Source organism: Halictus rubicundus, chromosome 10 (assembly GCF_050948215.1).
Source record: "Halictus rubicundus isolate RS-2024b chromosome 10, iyHalRubi1_principal, whole genome shotgun sequence".
Lineage (NCBI taxonomy): Eukaryota > Metazoa > Arthropoda > Insecta > Hymenoptera > Halictidae > Halictus > Halictus rubicundus.
In genome coordinates, this window is record NC_135158.1 from 6,050,504 (window position 1) to 6,070,971 (window position 20,468).

The following is a 20,468-nucleotide window of genomic DNA, read 5'->3' on the forward strand; positions in this document are numbered from 1 at the left end:
ATAGTTTCAAAACTATATATATATGAATTCTTCCATATATTTCATGTCGTTTTTCAGAATTCATTAATTATTTTAAAAACTACTATTTCTACAAATCGTTCATCTTCTAATTTAAATACTTTTTAAAAGATTGAATATTACAATTTGAAAACGACGGTCTGCAATACTATATTTGACTTGTTATGTACCATACGCGCGTCAGATGATGGCTGTCAAAGTGTATTCGTTCTAACTCCAAGACGATTTTTCGGCCAATAGCGGCCGAAGAATCGTCTGGGAGTTAGAACGAATACGTATGTATCTTGAATGTTAAACCATGTGGACTTCTTGCCGTGAAGAAACAGGGGATTTTTTAGTTTGTTGACAAACGCTAAATATATAAAATGTGTAAGATTCATCAATTAAAACTTATAGATTACAATATTAACATTTATAAATTGTTTAGAAAAGATTCTCTTTTAAGTTTAAACGTGTTAATCGAAGATCAATTTACTTAGCAGAGGTTAATGATATAAATTACATCTTCAGTCAAAGTGATAAAGTTGCTGGACCGTCTAAAGCGTCTAAACTTGGTTTGTACCTTGTTGGAATAACAGGCAAGAGATCAAAATTTATTATGTCTTTATCTCTTTTTTTTTTATTACACACAATAATACTTATGTTTTATTTGGTAGGAGGTGTTGCAACAGCTATAAGCGTAATATGTGTTCCTTTTGTGAGTCCTGCATTTCGTAAAATATGTTTACCTTATGTACCAGCCACTACACAACAGTTGCAGAATGTATTATTAGCTTTAGAAAGACGCTCTGGATCGTTGATTGATCTTGGGAGTGGAGATGGGCGTATAGTAAGTAATTAATTACTACAAAGTAATTCAGAATAATCAGGGATGAATACTACATCATACTGCTGTATTATTAACTGTACAAACACCATGCATTTATAATATAACATTTTTTTCATTTGAATAGGTTTTTGCAGCAGCTGAAGCTGGATTCAAGGCTCATGGTATTGAATTAAATGCATGGTTGGTATGGTATTCAAGATTAAAAGCCTTATTCTCAGGACTATCACCGCAAACAAAATTTATTAGGCAAAATCTATGGACATATAATTTAAAAAATTATGATAACGTTGTTTTGTTTGGAGTTGGTCAAATGGTATTGTATTTCTTATATATTGTGTTTCTATTACTTAAATACAATTGATAAATGTTGTTATTACAGATGCAAGATATAGAACAGAAATTTTTGACGGAGTTACAGGAAGATGTTACTATAGTTGCCTGCAGATTTCCACTTCCTAGTATGTATGCAATAAAAGTAATAGGAGAAGGAGTCGATACTGTTTGGGTTTACAAAGTTCCAAAGAAGAGTTAAAGAAATATCAGTGCTCTTAGGTATAACAGAAAATATTTATTGTTGTTATAAATATTACAATTACAAATAAATTATTCTAGATAAAAAGTAAAAATTATCTTAATTTTGTAGAACACAGTTTACCAGTAGTTTTTAGAATTAAATTAACGAATAAATAATTGTTCGCATATTGCAAACACTTAACAATGAACACACATGTACTATAAAATCATTAATATTTTAAATTAACACAACTATACAATTTGTTTTCTAGTCTCTTTAAAGTATTTCGAATTCTAGCACACTCATACTTGTTTTAAATTAACATAAAATATATATAAAATGCATTTTATATTTTCTAATTATACTGTCAAAAAAAACCACATTTTCACGATTCTGTAACGAAAAACTGTGCAAACAGATTTAAAAAGCCAAGTATTGGTATACTAATGTGCAGAATCATAAAAAATAATGTCAGTCGTTTTTGCTCATTCAATATTGCCAAATACAAGAAACTTGGTAATGTAAATACATAAACAAAACCACTCAAAGCTCCTGTATACCGTACTATCGTACCAATGTATGGAACAAAAATTGCGAATAGAATACATATGCATGCCAACATGATATTAACTAGAAGAACACAGCCCATGTTATAGGTTTTGCATATCAAGGAAAGCAATTGAATGCGTAGCATGTAAGCAAGTAATGGATAAACTGTTAACAACTGGAACAGTAAAACAATTCGTGCACCAACTGTTAAGCCACTCCATTTTTGAAAGTTATTCAACAGATTCTGTAAAAAAACACAGTGAAACATTATTAATGTCAAAGTACGTGATTATATGTTATATATTCTTCTATTTTACTTACATCTTCGATGCATGATTTACTAAGTGGAAAACATATATAAAATACTACACCAACTATAATGTAAGTTAGTGTAACAAGAATATATGCAAACGAAAGATCTCGTCCCTGCAACATATACATATACTTTTAAAAAAGCTCTATGGAATCATAAATGAAGAACATTAATTTTCGAAAGGAATCAAGGCTATTTACATTTTTACTTTGATCACGATTATTTTGCATAATAGTGATTATAATGTTGTGAATAAAGAACGACATTGCTAGCATTCCAGAAAGAGCAGGGAATGAGAACTTCAATGTCCAACTAATTTCCCAGTCTGTTTGTTCCATGTTAACGCCCCACGATATAGATTTCACCAAGACAAATATAATCAAATATAAAATTGATGCGGTTCCTGCGAGATATACAGTTTTCGTAATTTGAAACAAAAAAGCAAAAATTTATAGGATAAGTCATATGTTTGTTGCGACCTAAAAAAGATATTAGTCCGCGAGTCATATACATGCAGTACAAGTTTTCATTGAAAAATAATCAGTCTTTACTTACCGAGAGAATTAAATTTCGTAAAGAAGGTGGGACTATTGAAATTCAAAAATGGAAATATTAACAAACCAAGAAACATAGGAACTGTTTTATATAAATCCCAAAGTGGTCCCAAAGAGCTGTATGCAAACTCATGAATTGTGTTATTTGTATTATTGACCATTTTCTTTGGACACAATACTTCTGATGGATAAGAATCATTACTAACTACAGGTACATCAGCTTCGCTCATGCTATCTATGAAGAGTTACAAGATTCTCAATCTTTAATTGCTTCGTAGATTAAGAAGACAATTTTACTTTATAAGTAAGCACTTACCATATATAAAATTTACAGAATTATAGAGAAAGTTGGACATTAGTACCCAGTATGCAATAGTTGCACCTAGTAACACAGTAATGCTAAAAGATTGAGCGATGTATTCTGCCCATCTATTTAAGTATACTCGGCTTAAATAAATTACTTCTACACCTTTGTGTCCACCTTAAACCACATATAATTATAATTTATATATTATCTTTACCTTCAACATTATTATATTTGCATATTTAAGAAAATTTACCATGATATTTGTGCACGTGAAGAAGACAATAAGCAGTGTACAAACATAATCCACTCATTGTAAGTATGAGAATAATGCCAGGGAAGAAACCAGCCATTTGAATACCCCATGGTATTGTTAATAACGATGAACCTAATATGGTGTTCCATATTGAAAACCTGTGTACATGTGTACATAAAGTTATTTTAGAAAATAATCTAGATTCTTACAGCATAAAATAATGGTTCTTTCCTGAAGTTTTTTTAAAAATAAATTGTAAAGACTAATAGTTACTTGAAACATTATTTTATATTAAATTACTTCGCTGTAATTTGATTGAATAAGGGTACTTTTGGAAAAAATGGGTTTTCTAATGAATTTACTAGCTTTACGGAGCATTGAAAGTAACTATTTTATAAAAATAACGAGAATATGTCTGTCCAAATATTTAGCCATTTTTGCTATAATATATGCTCAAACAAATAAATGCGTTGAACAATTCCTCATGGATACATTTTTATATTCTTAATAATCGTAATAATATTAGAATGCGTCATTTTAACGCGTCCCGTAAACCTAGTGTTAAGTATTGTGGGTTGTTTTTTCCGAAATATAATAACCCATTTGAGATGGTCATAACCATTTTAGGTTTGATTCAAGGTTGCATAGGCGAAATGAGAATGCCAAAAAGAAATGGCGGGCACGATTTAGCTGTTAGCTACGGGCATTGACCTTTCGGGTGGTCGTCTGTTGCCCAGGCAACCGACAGAGCACTAACCCCTTCTAAAGCGAATATACTGTGCAGCAGACACAACCACCCGATGGTTGCCGAAACGTGAGCGACCGGTAACCGCGTTCGCCTCGTTTTAATTCGTTTCCATGTCTTAAAAGCATACATCCGGTAAACTTTTTAATTTATCCGAAACTAAAACTAGAAGCAAAAGAACCCATTCATACATACACTCGAAATTTTCAATTTCATAATCGCAATCTCTTCCAAGACGTGTGTATGCTTTTAAGATGTGGAAACGAATTATCGTACACTCGATCCTAAACAATAACTACAAACTCGATAATTAATAGTACTGGAATGTTAGATAAAAAAAGTATAATATCGAATTTTTACAATTTTTAATAACTGGATAGTCTGATAAAATTGTGAGAAAAAGAATTTAGTTAAGGGTAGGTAAGTACAATCTTTTTTTCTTAAAAGAATTAGTATTATACAATGCTATATATGTATATTTAATACAAGAGATAGCTATTTATATATTTCTATAAATATCCACGGTTCCTTTTTTATCACTTCAAGCAGGTCAAAGTCACAAAAATTTCAGTTATCAGGCAGCACATGAAATTTTTTGTGTATGCTTTCTTTTCCGAGAGAAATGATCTATAATTCGATGCAAGTATGTATTGATATAACACATTCAAAATGCATATAGGAATTTCTGATGCAAGATTTCATTTTTCTCTCGTCATCGACCTACTAAAAATATAATAACTGGTGAGAGATAAGAAAAAATTTATGAATGTGATTAGATTTCAGAACACAGTACTAAGAGTACTGACCCAGAACCCTTTCTTGATGATAACATTGATAGCTGATAATAATTTGTAATTAATAGTACAATATGCGGCAGTGCTAAATTTAATCTTCTGTTTACGATCGTGCTAACGGAAACGACATTAACAAGTGTCTTTGCCTCTTTCTAGAAGCATCTTTGGTATATCCTGGTTTCGTATCTCTGTTATAGAACATTGAAATAGAAATTTTTAATATCACTTACACAGTAACTAGAGAGCTTTGTTTTGGTTTCTCCTCACATGTCCTATGCGTGGTTTCCTGTTCCAATGATTGAGATAAATATTTGCTCGTGAAGTCATTCAGCAGTGATTGCCTACTATTTGCTTCGTATTTTTCATTATTAAATATCTGGTAGAATAAAAATAATAAGATTGGAACATAAAGTAAATTATCATTCTCATACAAATTGAAATTGAATCTAATTAGAGTTAACCAATAGACTATAGTGTTTGTGCATTTAAACTACTGCTTACTAAGTGAAGCTTCTAGTATAGGAAACAAATCTGCTTTTAATGTTCATTTTTATGAACCAAGATTCAAACTATGAATTGTCATAACCATTGGATTTTTATGCAAAATAAAAATCTATAATCTTAACAAGTTGAAAATAATGTGTTGGGCCTATTAAATTCTATTAATTGTTCTACCGTTTTAAATTGCATCAGCTAGTTTTTATTAGAAATGCATAAAATACGAAGTCTACTCATAAACAGTCTATAAATTATATAGATATGTACACATCTATAGCTCGTTCAACCTTGATATGTATAAAAATGATAGATCTAATGGAACATGCAATTTTATATTGTTTGTGGTATTCTCACCAGATCAGTATTATGAATTTCATAACATGTGTCTTGTGTTACATTTAATGGACAAGACTTGGACAGTGATATAACTGAAGTGTGTTCTTGAATAAGGGGTGGTGGTCTCTTAGGTATTACATTGACAGTAGAGTTAACGCTACAAGCTTCCAGGCTACCATACCTACAAAAATCAAATCCAATAAGCAACTATCGTTAGTAATTTTAATAGCAATATTATTTCAGAGGAAATACTAATGTCAATGAATCAAAATATCTAATATCTCTGTCTCTAGTATCTTTAATAAAATATTAATGAGTTAGTATCTCTATTAACTGTATAATAGGGCTCTGACTATCAGACATTCGAGTATTCGAATTACTCATTATAATTTGAAGGACTATGGCAGAATATGAGAACAGGAGTTTTACTATTTGGATATTCAGATCTGGATTGTTATAATGGACTCTGGATTTTTATGCAAAATATAAAGTCTGTGCTTCTTTCTTTCTTTAATGATTTTAGTAATTTGAAAACAATACACCGACATGGCTTCTCTTAATCATTTCACTGTTTTGAATTGTGCCTACCCATTTCTGTCATAAATGCATAAGGTCCGCAGTCTTATAATAAGTAATCCGGATAGTGAGAACTCTACTCTTATAATCATGAGAAAAATTAGTACTTGAAATACGTGTTGGTAGGTGTACATTCGAAGTCACTTGTCTCAGAATCATTAAATATAGTAGATTCCACACTTGTAGGAGACTCTGAAGAGAGTAGCGGTGCACTCTCTGATCCACTGTCATGTTGCATACTAATGTCCCAATCATTCGGTTTATACATAGTACATTTAATTGATTTTGTGCCGAATAAACTATCGAAACATAACAGATCCATTATTGGCAAAAGGAAAACTTTATAATATTGGTGCAACAGTTTATAACTTTTGTGACATCTGTAAAAATAAATATTCAAAAGTTCACTTACCCAATACAATTGTGTCTTAGAGTGTCCAAAGTTCAAATATCTATCAGCTCTAAAGGATAATCTAAAAGAGCAGAATTTCGTCGGTTATTAACGCACGGTACATTTATTGAATTAAAAATCAAATAATTCCGAAGTGGCACTGTTGTTCGAGACCGGCATGCTTTCACAGAAAACCGTTGTTTTAAACAACTAAGTCTCTGTTTTGTAAACCCGCGTACTTATATCGGGCATCCTTGACATAACAAGCTCCCTCCTCCTCATTTTTCTTCGCGACTAATACTGATCATCATAATAAGCAGCGCTTCTCTGCGTGCGCGCACGAATTTTACGCAAAATCTCTTTTCCATATTTTTCGTGTATTGTATTTACCATATGACGACGCACATATATTATTGAACAAGATAGATCTCACTCGAATGACGTAGTGGAATTTATTATTCGGTCCAAGCGCTTATTTCTTTCGCGACTTCTTATCTTGGATCGGCTTTCTAACTTTTTTAAATCGCTCACAGGTCACGGGACTTCGTAAACATCGTTTAGCACAAATGTCACTGCCCATTATTTTGGAGGCTCGTTAAACAACAATAGAGACTGAAACGATAGTCCCGCAATCGGCCACGTTCCAGAGAGAATTTGTACAGTAAACTTATTTACTTAAACGCTCGAGCGATAAGGCGAGTTCGATTCGACATTTTTTGACTCGCACCGCCCACATAATTCACATTGAACGGAAGCTATCGCGAGGACGAAGAACGCGTCGATCGAGGCTTCTATCATTGAAATTTTCTATCGGATGTTTACGGCCAGTTATCACACTTATCGCAGAGTCCACGCTCGCAAGAATATTTGTTTTAAATTTGAAAGACTCGCCCGATTGCCGCGGAACGATATTATTAGTCGTCCGGCAAAGTGCGCGCGCGCGCGTTTCAAGATGGTGACCCGTGCCCTTGTGTGTCATTGGCAGACAAAGTTCAGTCTGGTAGCAGACACCGAGGACGTGTTATGAAATTACCAAATCGAAATAATCATTGCTAATCGGACTGGGATACGAGCGGTTTTCGTTCTTTGTTTCAGTTATCGTTCCCGCAAGCCAGAACAACATTTCTAAACATGTCGAGTGCAGTGACAAGTAGAACTATAGAGACCCGAGTGTACGAAGGCCAGAAGCCGGGTACCTCCGGATTACGAAAAGCCGTGAAGGTTTTCACGCAAGAACACTATACGGAAAATTTTATTCAAGCAATACTCGAGGCACTTGGTAATCAGTTAGTTGGTAGCACGTTAGTTGTAGGCGGTGACGGAAGATATTACGGCAAAGAAGCGGTTGGAAAAATTATCAGGATCGCTGCGGCTAACGGAGTAAGTTTACGCGTATTTTAGCAGTTTAACGTGTGTATCGTTGATAATAACGATAAAAGTTCAAAGAGAATTCGAGGTTGTAAGAATGGTGTTAGGCATGCTTTATACGATATTATTCAGTCATCTTTTCAGTCAACTCTAGCTATTTATAGATAATCTACAATTGTTGCTTTCTCATTGTAAAAGCAATAAGGTAGCATGACAAGTGGCACTGATATCATTTTTATGTAATACTTTAGGTGAAGAAACTAATAGTTGGCCAGAATGGAGTATTCTCCACTCCTGCAGTGTCCACCATAATAAGAAAATACAAAACCCAAGGGGGAATTGTCCTGACCGCATCTCATAATCCTGGTGGTCCTGATGCCGATTTTGGAATTAAATTTAATTGTGAGAACGGTGGTCCAGCTCCAGACAATGTGACGAATAAAATCTATGAAATTACCACACAGCTGAAAAGCTATAAAATTGCTTCTGATATAAATATAGACATAGATAAGATACAGAGTACTACTATTCAGGTTGATGGCAACAGCTTTACAGTTGATGTGTTGGACTCTGTGAATGATTACTTGGAGCTTATGAAAGATATCTTCGATTTCTCCAGCATTAAGAGTCTGCTCCAAGGAAGCAGCAGTCGACCTGCTTTTAAGGTTCTTATCAATGGAATGAATGGAGGTACATTTAAATCAGGATTTGCAAACACCATCGTTTAATTGTCTCATATTTGTATATCGTTACAACAATGTTGGCATTTACAGTCACTGGACCGTATATTAGAAGAATATTTAGCAACGAATTAGGTGTTGACGATTCCAGCATTGTTAATACAATTCCACTCGAAGATTTTGGAGGACTTCATCCTGATCCCAACTTGACTTATGCCAAAGACTTAGTAGATGCTATAAAAAATGGTCCATATGATTTTGGTGCTGCATTTGATGGGGATGGAGATAGAAATATGGTAAATAAAAATTGTAAATGAGTACTATACATATATAATATTTATTTCAGCCTGACGATCTTGAAATAGGACTCAGTTTACATCTTTATACAGGGTGGGGCGGAAATCGTAGTAAAATTGGGCAGGGTGTGATTCTACATATAAAAATAAATCAGAAATAATATGTACAAATTTTATACCTATTTTTGTGACTTTCTTTCTTTAGATTTTAGGTAAAAATGCATTCTTTGTTACACCTTCTGATTCATTAGCTGTGTTGGCTGCTAACTTGAATTCGATACCATACTTCAAGAAAACTGGTATCAAAGGATATGCTAGATCTATGCCAACGGGTGCTGCTGTAGACAGAGTTGCAGCTAAAACTGGTGTTAAATTTTTCGAAGTGCCCACAGGCTGGAAGTATTTTGGTATGATATGTTAATGATCAATCTACCGAATATACTTTCTGTATGCAAAATGGAACACCTAATTTATTTATGAATAATGTTAGGTAATTTAATGGATGCTGGACATCTGTCGCTTTGTGGAGAAGAAAGTTTCGGCACTGGTTCTGACCATATTCGCGAGAAAGATGGAATATGGGCATCTCTTGCATGGCTGAGTGTAATTTCAAGTCTGGGTAAATCTGTAGAAGAAATACTGTTAAGTCATTGGCAAACGTACGGAAGGAACTTTTTTACCAGGTATGTTTCCTTCTAAAAAAGGATTAGTATTAATTGTTAGTATTAATTTCGTTATTTTTATTAGATATGATTACGAAAATTGTGAGTCTGAAGGGGCGAATAAAATGATGCAGTTTATTGAAACCGAAATTCAAAAGCCTGAATTTGTGGGCAAAACGTTCACATCTGCAGGCAAGACATACGTTGTAAAGTTAGCCGATAATTACTCCTACGTAGACCCCGTTGATGGGAGCCAAGCCAACAAACAGGTACGTCACAATGTTAAGAAAAGTCATCTTGTATCGGCGTATGTACTTACACAATTTTATTTGTGCAGGGATTGCGAATACTGTTTGAAGATGGTTCCCGTATAATATACCGTCTATCTGGTACAGGAAGTTCTGGCGCCACTATTCGTGTCTACGTTGATAGTTACGAAGATGATCCAACATCTTTCAAGAAAGATGCTCAAGAAGTTCTTAAAACATTAGTTAATATCGCACTAGAGTTAAGTAAACTGCGCGAATACACCGGACGCGATGCACCAACCGTAATCACGTAATAACAAGTATTCATGGTCGTTAACATTTTATCTAATTCACAATATTATTCAAACAAAATTGAAATCGTTTTCTAATGTTTAATACTCAAAGAGCAGTATGTATTTTATGTTTGAATCTATAATTTCAATCACTGATAGCTAGTTTATTATTTGTATTGTACTTCATAACAACATCGCATACATACGCACAATTCAAAGAAGAGTGTTTATACGAATTAACATTTTCTATCAAAGATGACTAATGATCGTATTGGTGCAAGTGGTCCGAGCGCGAAAAATTCACGACGAATTTTATAGCAGTATAGATAATAGCGTTTAATTATTGAATGTCAAGTAATTGGATGAAACCATACAACAGTTTAAAAATTGGATAGCAGCTTGTTTCGTACTTTTCTATGAAAATGAAAAAGGTCTAATTTTATTACGAAAATTTTAACTCTGATATGGTTACTATAGTCAACATTTAATAGAATGGAATTTCAAAACAGAAATTTGATAGTTTATAATTCTACGATCATGTGTGTTTGAGTGTGGAAGCATTGTCTGCAAAAGGATTGGAGCATGCATAAACATGGAAATGGTTTAACCCTTCGATGTTTGTATAACGTTGTATAAACGTGTGAAGAGATATTTAACCATTTCTAAGTTGTACTTCTTCAAATGTTTCTTTCTTATTCTAAAATTGTATGTTTTACGCAACTAGAACAGGAAAAGTTAAAAGCGTACAATTAAATTGACACCGTCATATAAACATCGAAGTGTTAACAAAAAAATCTGATTTCAATTATAGTTAATTATTTAATCATTCATCTGTCTGGTATATGTGAAAAAAGTTTCAAACTAACGAAAATGGTCGATTCTGAGACGTGATCATATTCCATATAAGTTTCTTACAGTCGTTATAAATGTACATTTATTTTTATCAAAAAGTTAAGAAAAACTGCAGTTTGAGCAGAACATATTCGAAGACGTATACCAGTATTTACTCTCTTAAAATCCTAAGTTATAAATGTAAAACCTGACATACTTTGCATATTTTTAATACAAAGAATGTAGATATATTATGTGCATGAGAGATTAATCTGAAAGATAATATTTCAATCATGCCTTATTATATCTTTCTTATGTAGATAGTAAATTTGTTCAAATGAAAACTATTACTAGTTTTTTATGTTACTACTGTATATTCTTAGTAACCTTCTGTAATGTCGATTTCAATATCGTGTAATGTAATTGCTTAATTTTACGTTATAATTAGCAGTATACTGTAAACAACATCGTATATAATTTTCCATTTCGTGATTTAATTGTAAAATGAGATATGAATTGATAAACTAAAAAGAAGAAAGCGTGTGTGTAGAAAGTGATGGTTCAAATTTCTTCAAATCGTGAAAAATTTTAATATCATGATTTAAAGAAATTTGAAATCTTGGATATATTAATATAGCTTGACAATTTTCATTAACGAGATATTCGGCATATTATACACGTGTAAATACATATTACAAAATCTTATATACATATAATTAAAACAGTTATATACAACCCTAATAACATGACATTTAAATGCAGACCTACAAGATCTTATTTCCGTATATATTCAGCTATACGGATAAACTAAAATCGTTAAATTATTTTATGAAACGTGCCGAATGTCTCACTTAAATTAATTGATAGATTAGGGTACACTTAAAAAATTGTATTTAAAAAAATAAGATTGTGAAAGTAGGTTGATGAAAGTGACTAGAAAGTTAAACAGTGTTATCTGTATGTAGCAAAATTTACAAATGATATAACTGATCAACAAAGATAAAAAGTTCTCATGGAGATAAAAAAAAAAGAAAAGATTTAATTCCAAAGAAACTTTAAGTAATTATGTAATTTCCTTTCGATCGAGATATTACACTATCTGTAGAAGTTCATCCTTCATTGCACTTCCACTTATATTTCATTTTCACATAAAATTGGAAGCGACGGCAGTGTGTGGCTATAGATATTTGAGAAAACGCAACGTACTTTTATGAAACAAAATTCTGAAATTGTACTAATGTATATATTGGTGAAAATTTGTCAGTACATTTGTTTCTATATATTGTAACTACACTACTATTGAAAGATTTTGAGGGAAAATATTGTAAATAGTTGATGGGAGGGAGAATACTTGGGGACCTGAGCCGACACGATTCTCATTCAATTTCTTAATTACACCATAGAAAGGTACCAGAAAAAAGTAAGCAACCTAAATAGTACAAATAAATTTCTGATACTTTTTATGATGTAATATGAATATTGTAATGTGGTAATAGTGTCATAGAGACCAGCAATGACTGCCGATTTGTAAGCGTAAATCTATTAACATATAACATTTGTATCATATTGAATACTAATTATTCATTGTAGGTATATGAATGAATGGCTTTCACAAACACGTGATCATAGAATCTATAATATCCGAATATAAAACTAGAATCTGATGAAGTCGAAAAACGATGAACATAAAGTTACATCACTAACATTAACACTATTTAAAGTAAAGGAGATAATATACATGTCATATAGAATTTATACAAAAAATTGTCAGATACCATATCAGAGTCTTTTCGAGTATAATGCGTTTGATCTAGATTCAAGCAATAATTTTCATAAATTATATTATAACCAACCACGTGCATCGTTTGTTGTTCAAAAACAATACAGTTTATTTCGGCACAATATATTTATATCCTATATTTGATTTTAATAAAATGTCAATGTATTAAAAATCGAACACATTTTAATATCGCAAGTTTATTGTTTTTTAGAATCGGAGATAATGAGATTATGATCCCCAAGAAATTAAACTTCACTTTAACGAAAAAAATATTTTAACGTAAGAAATCCATATAAAAATGAATTTGTAATTCGATTTAGTTTTGAACTATATCAAATTCCGGAAACGATCAAAATGGTGTCTTAACTTCCGTTACCGTTATGCTACCAAATTTTAAATGCGCAAAAATATGGATGAAGAGTCAAGTTTTTGTTCTTCTTGCAAATCCATGTTGCAATATTCATCCAGCATTGGCGAACCATCCATTTCAAATGAAGAACTCTATCAATTAACTGAGAAGGATAATATAGAAAGATCTATCGAAAATTATGAAATTGGTTTGAATATTATTGATACAACGTATGGCAAAATTGATCACGTAAAACCTTACGCACATAAGAAGGTAAAATCAGACGAAGATTTTGTTGAAAAATTAATGTTTTATACAAACAAAAAAATAAAACCCATCGACGTACTAAATAAGTCAAACTTGGCTCCTTACGACACATATAAAAATATCACTCATAAGATTAATACGTATGTCGAGTCTGGGAATAATGATTTTAGTAATAAAATTTATCCTGCGAAAATACCGCACGCTCAAGATGTTAAACAAAAAAACAATTGCGAAACTGTGAAAGAAAGAAATTCAATACGAGACGAAAGAAAGAACGCTGAAATGATTAATAATGGATCTCAAAGTATTGCTCAAAACATTCTAGATTATCGGAAGAATATACTTGGAATCGCTCGATCAGTATTAGAACTGAGGTATGTGTTTAAAAAAATGTATATGAAGCAATTGAATTTTATTCTTATATTCTTTTAGCAATTATATTGACAACATGCGAAAACTGATCCTTCACGAAATAGATAAAAGACAATCTGGAGTGATACCTAATAATAAAAAGAAAGTAGTGAAACTGGATTTATTAGGCAAGGATTTCCCAAAGTTGTAATGAATATATAAATATGAAGATATACATTTTTTATATTTTTCTTAAAAACGGTATAAATATGAAATACACAAATTGTAATTAATTTACATTATATTTGTTTTATTTATGCCATGTCGAAATCGTCTCTCTGTAATAAAATAACATTTCTTGTTAGTAGGTATAGTAAATAAAAATGTAATATGTATTATATTAACATAATACTTACAATATTATTATATTCTAAAACATGCTTTCTGATAGCTGATGTATCTACCCAAGTGACGAAGTCTTCTAAATTCCTATAATATATATAGATTAATGTACATATACCTAACAATTCTAGTTAATTAATTATTACTTCATAAAACTGTATAATTGTTGTCTACCTTGTTACTAAAAACGCAGGGTCTTTTATAACTTCTGTTCCAACTCTAACATGACCTTGTTCTACCAATTGTGTTGCCATTTTAAGGTTTTCGCTCATCTTAGTTCGTGTCATAACAACTGGTAATCGTCTTCTACAAAACGATACCCCATTCACTTTTTGCGTTAACGACAAATCCCATTTTGTTGGTATGAGTCCCATCATATACAATTTTTCCAACAACGCTGCGCTCTGTTCTGTTCGAAAAGGGTGCTCAGCATCAACTTCTTTAATTTTTCTGCCCAATTCACGAATCTCACGTGCCAATTTCTTGTACCTATAATAATTTAAATATTTCAGAGAAATATTTTTTTAAGTAATATATTTACAAAGTTACCAAAATTTCTTCTTACTTTCCATAATCTTCTCTTTTTTGTATTCGATAACGTTTCAGGATTTTTACTTCCTCCAAATTATTATCTGCTTCCCATGATATGAAGTCAACTTTTTTTAACAATTTCTGTTCATGGTATTTTAATTTTCTGACCATTTTCGTTGAAAACTTTTAGTCCGCGTACCACGTGAAGGCAATGTTTTGATTTTGCTTAATGGTAATATAGGTTAGATTGCTGTAAGCATGATCATAAATATGTTAGTGTATCCGTTATGCAGATTTAAGTTCTTTACAATAAACTAAATTAAACTAAATAGAATCATAAAAATGCTGCATAACGTAATTTTATATATTAAACATTAATATTAAATATCAACGTAATTTTGTTTGCAAAATACCAATTATGAAAATTTGTTACATGTTATAGGAATACTGTACTGGAAACCAAAGATAAAAATACAAAACTGCAATTTATAATGGATAAAAAACAAAATGAAGCAGCTCCAGGAGATGGTATACGATCTCTTAGAAGTACAATGCTGTTTCGGGCAGTTAATTATGAATTATATGTTAAACCGGTAAGACTGTCTTTAAAAGTTGGATTTCTAATGATCTAACATTTCTATAATAATTATTGATGATTTTTATTTCAGAATAAACTGATAATGATTTTTGGAGCTGTAACAATGTTAAGTAGTTTGGGATACATTTTGTATATGCGACAAAAATATGATAGAGAGCAGTACTATAATGCGGTGGCAGAGGATGGGTCAGTTGTTTTAAAAAAAAAGAAGTCTAAATGGCTAGACTGATTTAAATTATATCATGTAGATGAATAACAATCACATAATTGTTTATAATATTGTATATATATTACAGTTCAAATTACAATTAGTACTTTAGTAATTTGTTGACTACCGTTTCAATTATGCACACTTTAATGATATGTAAATAAACATATATATATATAACAATTATTTCACACATTATAACAAGTACACTTCTGTACAATTCGATTTATTAGCATCCCCTGTTAAAGTACTTGCTATATATAACATTTATTTGAATGTGACATTACATATGGTTACCTGTCTAATACTCTATTGCAGTATTTAAAATTTCATCTGTAAATGCGCGTTAAAACTAGGGTAATATTCGTTTGGTTACATGGTTATCTTTACAAAAGTATAGATTATTTTATAAAAGATAAATAGTATTCTGCACCACATTTGTTTCATATAAATATATAGAAAAGTAATCCCTGTCACTGCATATTCAAATTATCAACTTTGGCAGTATGTACAAGATCGTTTAGAGTTTCATTAACTAATTTTTACAAACACTTTAGGGTTGTGAATTTGGTCCAGACTTTCGAACGAGTAGTGTTCTAAGTTTATATGTCACAACAATTTTACTAAAAATATATATGTATATATAGATACTCTGTAAACATTATAAATGTATATAGTTTCTCTTCTGTGTCATGTATAAATATTTAAAACATTAGCGTTAGTATACGGATACATCAACTAAAATTTGGAAAAAAGGGAGAAGTTGATTGTACTTTCCCTATGAGCTAGTTGGAAGATTACATATAGAACATTATTTTGATATATCAATCGTTAACTACCGCTTTTGATTGAACATTCTCCAAAACTAATCTACTATTATGGAAGCATCTATAAAATGAAAAAGGAATTTTTTGTATTATATAAGAAACATTAACAGTATGCATACGAAAATGTTTCTACTTTTTAATTAGAACTTTTCTTTTGCTAATTCGTTGAATAATACGTTCATTCTTTGAGTAAATTTGCTAAAATTATGTTTAGTACACTCAAATTTTGAAGTATACTATGTATCATGTATAAATTTACTTTTGTGTATTATGTAAAAGTATAATAATTGATGTTTCACTTGAAATACGATATTGAACAGGAACTAACAGTAACGATGATTTGTAACATTTAGGAATTTCAATAGCTTGAAGATTTATATTTCTGTGTGTGAAAATAATAAATCTTTAAAATTAATCGCTTATTATTAAAATAAGTAAAGTTCTATTTTTGTGTTTTATAATAAATAAATTACTTTCAGTTCTATAAAATGTCATTAATACGATTGTATTTACGTATGCCAATGTAATATCAAAACGGTTGTATTGAATAAGAGATACTTTATAAAACCTAATAGAGTATAATTCGAATTAAATCAGCATTGAATGAACTCTGTTGTAAACTTTCCCTGCGACTTCAATAATAAGCGATTCTATTAACGTATACATTAAAATTTGGCAATTCATAATACTTTATCGTATTTTGTACTTTTATAGATAAGGCAATTTTTAACTGAACGATTTAACTTCTGTAGAATGTTAGGTTCGTGTTGATGTTTGAACTTCCGAGTATAAAGTGTTTGCATAAAGAATATTCGGCTACAAGCAATCTATCAGCACAAATCTAGTAAATCAAAAGCAAAGTGTATCAAACTGTACCAAAATAACAATTCTAGGATATTTCTACAGTTCTAGTGTAACTTGATTATGTATAAAATATTGCCATATTTCAATCATGCTTTCCGCACTAATCTTCAACAACGATTATAATTAATACGATACGACATTCTAAGGATCCATTTTAACATGTACAGCTTTTTTCATTTTGTGGAAATAGTACAACAGTTTCGTAGATAGCGTTTGCGACATAATCCAAGTTGAAGTCATTGAGTCCACACATGTTTATTCTACCGCTTCGCAACATGTAAATATGATAGTGATTTACAAGATGTTCCACTTGTCTCTCTGAAATAATATTAATTCAAGATAATAATACATTATAAAACAAGATGAATAAAAGCGTTTTGCTGAATACCTACCAGTGAGACCAGTATAAGAGAACATCCCTATTTGCTTCTTAATATGTTCCCAAGAACCAGGTGTCCCTAATTGAACCAGTCTTTCATATAAACTTTGCCGCATTTCCTTTATTCTACCAGACATCATAACAATATGACCTCTCCTGAAAGTGTTTCAAGTAGCGTAAGTAAAAGATGTGTTATATTTTCAGAGTACTAATCATTATCATTATTATGTAAATAAAATGCGTACCATTCCTTGAACAGATCAGGATTCCGCAACACTGTTGCAACTATCCTTGCTCCATGATTGGGAGGATTACTGTACATTCCTCGAACTATCAAGGTTAATTGAGATTTAACTTGAGCAGTTACTTGTACATCGGACATAACAACTACTAAATTTCCAACTCTTTCGTTATATAGTCCAAAATTCTTAGCAAAACTTTGTGCACACATGAATTCTATTCCACGTTCAGCAAACATTCTTACAGCATAAGCATCTTTATCTAAATTACCGCTTGCGAAACCCTGGAAAATGATTTTATTTAAATCACAAATTGTTTAGTTTATATTTGAAAATGAAATTTAAAATTAATCACCTGATATGCACTATCGAAAAGTGGATATAACTTTTTCTTCTCTATTATATTTGCTATTCTAGTCCATTGCTCAGGAGTTGGATCACATCCAGTAGGATTATGAGCACATGCATGTAGAATAATTACTGAATTTTCTGGTGCATCATCAAGATCTTTAAGCATTGCTTCTATGTCAACATTGCGGGTATTCGGATTCCAGTATGTATATTCGCAAGCCCTCTTAAATCCTCCATTAATGAACACAAGCTTATGATTCTCTGTGGAAATATTATACTTTACATATTGAATATGTATTACAATAGATCAGAATTTTTAATGCCCACCCCAAGTAGGTCTGCTGTAATAAAATGTGTCGTAATGTAGGATACGACTTAAGAATTCAGCTGCAACGCGAAGCGCTCCGGTTCCAGATAGTGTCTGGATAGCAACAGCACGTCCTTGTGCAACAATAGAAGAATCTGTTCCCAATAGCATAGTTGTTGCTGCTTGACTAAAAGCATCTAATCCCAAAACTGGAAGATATTCATGATTTTGTAGTTCGTCTGCAGCCAATGATTTCTCTACTTTCCTGACAACTGGTAACACCCATGGCTTTCCTTCAGGTGTGCGATAAGCTGAAAGTGATTCAAATTAATTAGAATCTTTTTAAACATTCTATGCATTATAAGAAATTAATTCCAGAAAGATTTTATAGTCATTTTATAATAATCTTCCACATAAAAGATAAGAACCATATCCCCTACATGTATAGTGTATATTATGTAACAGCCACATATTGCTGGAGGTCATTCAATATCATTTCATTTAACAAGAAACTGAACATATAATACGGAAAATACGATTTAGATATTAATTTTTACATTTGCATATGTTTATCTGTATCTTTTGACTAATTAACAAAAAAATATTCGTACGATTTTTTTACGCGATTATTTTATTTTAAATGCATGTAATAAAGTAAATGATGTATGTATCGATACCTCCTATTGACAAATTTACTTTCTTTTCATAAGTATCGTCCAAAAAGGCTTTCTGGAGGGCGAAAACCTCTATCGGAGGTCCAACTTTAACCCCGCTGAATCTCGAGCTCATCTTCGGTAGTTTCAAAAATCAAATGACAAGCAACCGTGCAGCCGACAATTTGAACTAGGAGATGAGCTGATATCACTGTATTTTATGGAACAGGAATACATTTACAGATACCCTGTAATCACTTTACGCCACGTTTAATTTGATTAGCAATTGTTGATACTAATGCCGATAAGATTTTACAATCCACATATTCACACTGCTTTGATACGCGTCATACACACGAATGCATCATACACGCGAATCAACGCGAATGTTAACCAATTTGATGACTTTAGATGAAGTTCGCATGTATTAGTACATGCTACATTTTATGCTCGACATGTATGCTGTCATATACATATGTAGATATTGCAACATCTTTAAAAACAGTTCGAAAATTCTCATTCCTTCATAATTTCACTAAACGTTAACATCGACGAACCAAATTATAATTTCCCTAAAAAAAGCAGCATCGTTATTTTTATACGCTAAAAATATATATTTGCTATATAAAAGCAAAATATGTCAGAATTCCTAATCTGAAATGTATGCAATTTCCTCTCTGGTATGCATATATATGTACAAAAATTATTAATATATTTCCACATAGATGGAAATGATTTTAGACAATAAGAATAAATAACGTTTCATTCGTACGATGATGTTGTTCTCAGGTGCGTTCGGCTCGATTGAAAATTTTCGAATAAATTGAAATTTAAAAAATTTCTGTTTTTCCGACCGTGACGTACAGTTTCATAGCAGAGAGGAAATGAGAGGGCTCACGCTCGGAGTTTTCTTTTTAGCCTGGAACAGAACCTGCATCATCTTTTTAGCCTGGAACAGAACCTGCATCACCTTTTTAGCCTGGACCAAAACCTGCATCATCTTTTTAGCCTGTATTAGAACCTGCATCATCTTTTAGGCTCGATCAGAGCCTACATAGAAGACCCTCTTTTAACATAGAAGTAGCATCCACTCTGGCATTATTAGGAATCCGCTGTTAATGATGCAGGTAAGATAATGCAGGTTCTGGTCCAGTCTAAAAATTAGACTAGGGGGCAGCACTATACCGGGGACACTAAAATCCCGGGCGTGAGCACTCCCATTTCCTCTCTGTTCATAGAATGTTTGATAGAGGGCGTCGTCCGCGCGTAAACAGAACAGGTAAACGCGTCGGGTCCAGTGGACGGAT

General features: G+C 31.8%; 6 protein-coding genes across 8 annotated transcripts; 3 read left to right on the forward strand and 3 right to left on the reverse strand.

Moving 5' to 3' along the window:
* Positions 1 to 223: 223 nt before the first annotated feature.
* On the forward strand, positions 224 to 1,460 carry LOC143357744 (ATP synthase subunit C lysine N-methyltransferase). Of its 2 annotated transcripts, none has more exons than XM_076794320.1 (5): positions 224 to 387; positions 498 to 572; positions 675 to 847; positions 972 to 1,160; positions 1,227 to 1,460. In XM_076794320.1, the coding sequence occupies exons 1-5, from the start codon at positions 384 to 386 to the stop codon at positions 1,377 to 1,379; spliced, it is 594 nt and encodes a 197-aa protein (XP_076650435.1). In that variant the 5' UTR covers positions 224 to 383; the 3' UTR covers positions 1,380 to 1,460. The 2 variants fall into 2 exon arrangements, with proteins under 2 accessions (XP_076650435.1, XP_076650434.1); XM_076794319.1 differs by having other exon boundaries at positions 225 to 387; positions 498 to 596.
* On the reverse strand, positions 1,396 to 7,495 carry LOC143357733 (sodium-coupled neutral amino acid transporter 9 homolog). Its single transcript, XM_076794304.1, has 10 exons — positions 6,699 to 7,495; positions 6,394 to 6,585; positions 5,729 to 5,891; positions 5,107 to 5,252; positions 3,338 to 3,495; positions 3,094 to 3,258; positions 2,779 to 3,012; positions 2,424 to 2,626; positions 2,232 to 2,336; positions 1,396 to 2,154 (listed from the first exon to the last, which is right to left on the reverse strand). Exons 2-10 carry the CDS (start codon positions 6,552 to 6,554, stop codon positions 1,747 to 1,749), a joined length of 1,743 nt encoding a protein of 580 aa, XP_076650419.1. The 5' UTR covers positions 6,555 to 6,585; positions 6,699 to 7,495; the 3' UTR covers positions 1,396 to 1,746.
* A 164-nt stretch (positions 7,496 to 7,659) lies between these two features.
* Positions 7,660 to 12,209, forward strand: Pgm1 (phosphoglucose mutase 1). The gene is made up of 7 exons (XM_076794305.1): positions 7,660 to 8,057; positions 8,297 to 8,735; positions 8,819 to 9,021; positions 9,227 to 9,428; positions 9,512 to 9,704; positions 9,769 to 9,952; positions 10,021 to 12,209. The coding sequence occupies exons 1-7, from the start codon at positions 7,809 to 7,811 to the stop codon at positions 10,243 to 10,245; spliced, it is 1,695 nt and encodes a 564-aa protein (XP_076650420.1). The 5' UTR covers positions 7,660 to 7,808; the 3' UTR covers positions 10,246 to 12,209.
* Positions 12,210 to 12,357: 148 nt separating this feature from the next.
* On the forward strand, positions 12,358 to 15,718 carry LOC143357742 (uncharacterized). 2 transcript variants are annotated; one of them, XM_076794315.1, is made up of 3 exons: positions 12,358 to 13,825; positions 15,178 to 15,328; positions 15,404 to 15,718. In XM_076794315.1, exons 1-3 carry the CDS (start codon positions 13,233 to 13,235, stop codon positions 15,560 to 15,562), a joined length of 903 nt encoding a protein of 300 aa, XP_076650430.1. In that variant the 5' UTR covers positions 12,358 to 13,232; the 3' UTR covers positions 15,563 to 15,718. The 2 variants fall into 2 exon arrangements, with proteins under 2 accessions (XP_076650430.1, XP_076650431.1); XM_076794316.1 differs by lacking the exons at positions 15,178 to 15,328; positions 15,404 to 15,718 and adding an exon at positions 13,884 to 14,013.
* On the reverse strand, positions 14,028 to 15,053 carry LOC143357746 (U3 small nucleolar ribonucleoprotein IMP3). The gene is made up of 4 exons (XM_076794322.1): positions 14,770 to 15,053; positions 14,379 to 14,693; positions 14,219 to 14,291; positions 14,028 to 14,140 (listed from the first exon to the last, which is right to left on the reverse strand). Exons 1-4 carry the CDS (start codon positions 14,904 to 14,906, stop codon positions 14,117 to 14,119), a joined length of 549 nt encoding a protein of 182 aa, XP_076650437.1. The 5' UTR covers positions 14,907 to 15,053; the 3' UTR covers positions 14,028 to 14,116.
* On the reverse strand, positions 15,563 to 19,566 carry Got1 (Glutamate oxaloacetate transaminase 1). The gene is made up of 6 exons (XM_076794310.1): positions 19,186 to 19,566; positions 18,529 to 18,819; positions 18,206 to 18,462; positions 17,857 to 18,134; positions 17,625 to 17,767; positions 15,563 to 17,550 (listed from the first exon to the last, which is right to left on the reverse strand). The coding sequence occupies exons 1-6, from the start codon at positions 19,295 to 19,297 to the stop codon at positions 17,387 to 17,389; spliced, it is 1,245 nt and encodes a 414-aa protein (XP_076650425.1). The 5' UTR covers positions 19,298 to 19,566; the 3' UTR covers positions 15,563 to 17,386.
* Between the last annotated feature and the right edge of the window lie 902 nt (positions 19,567 to 20,468).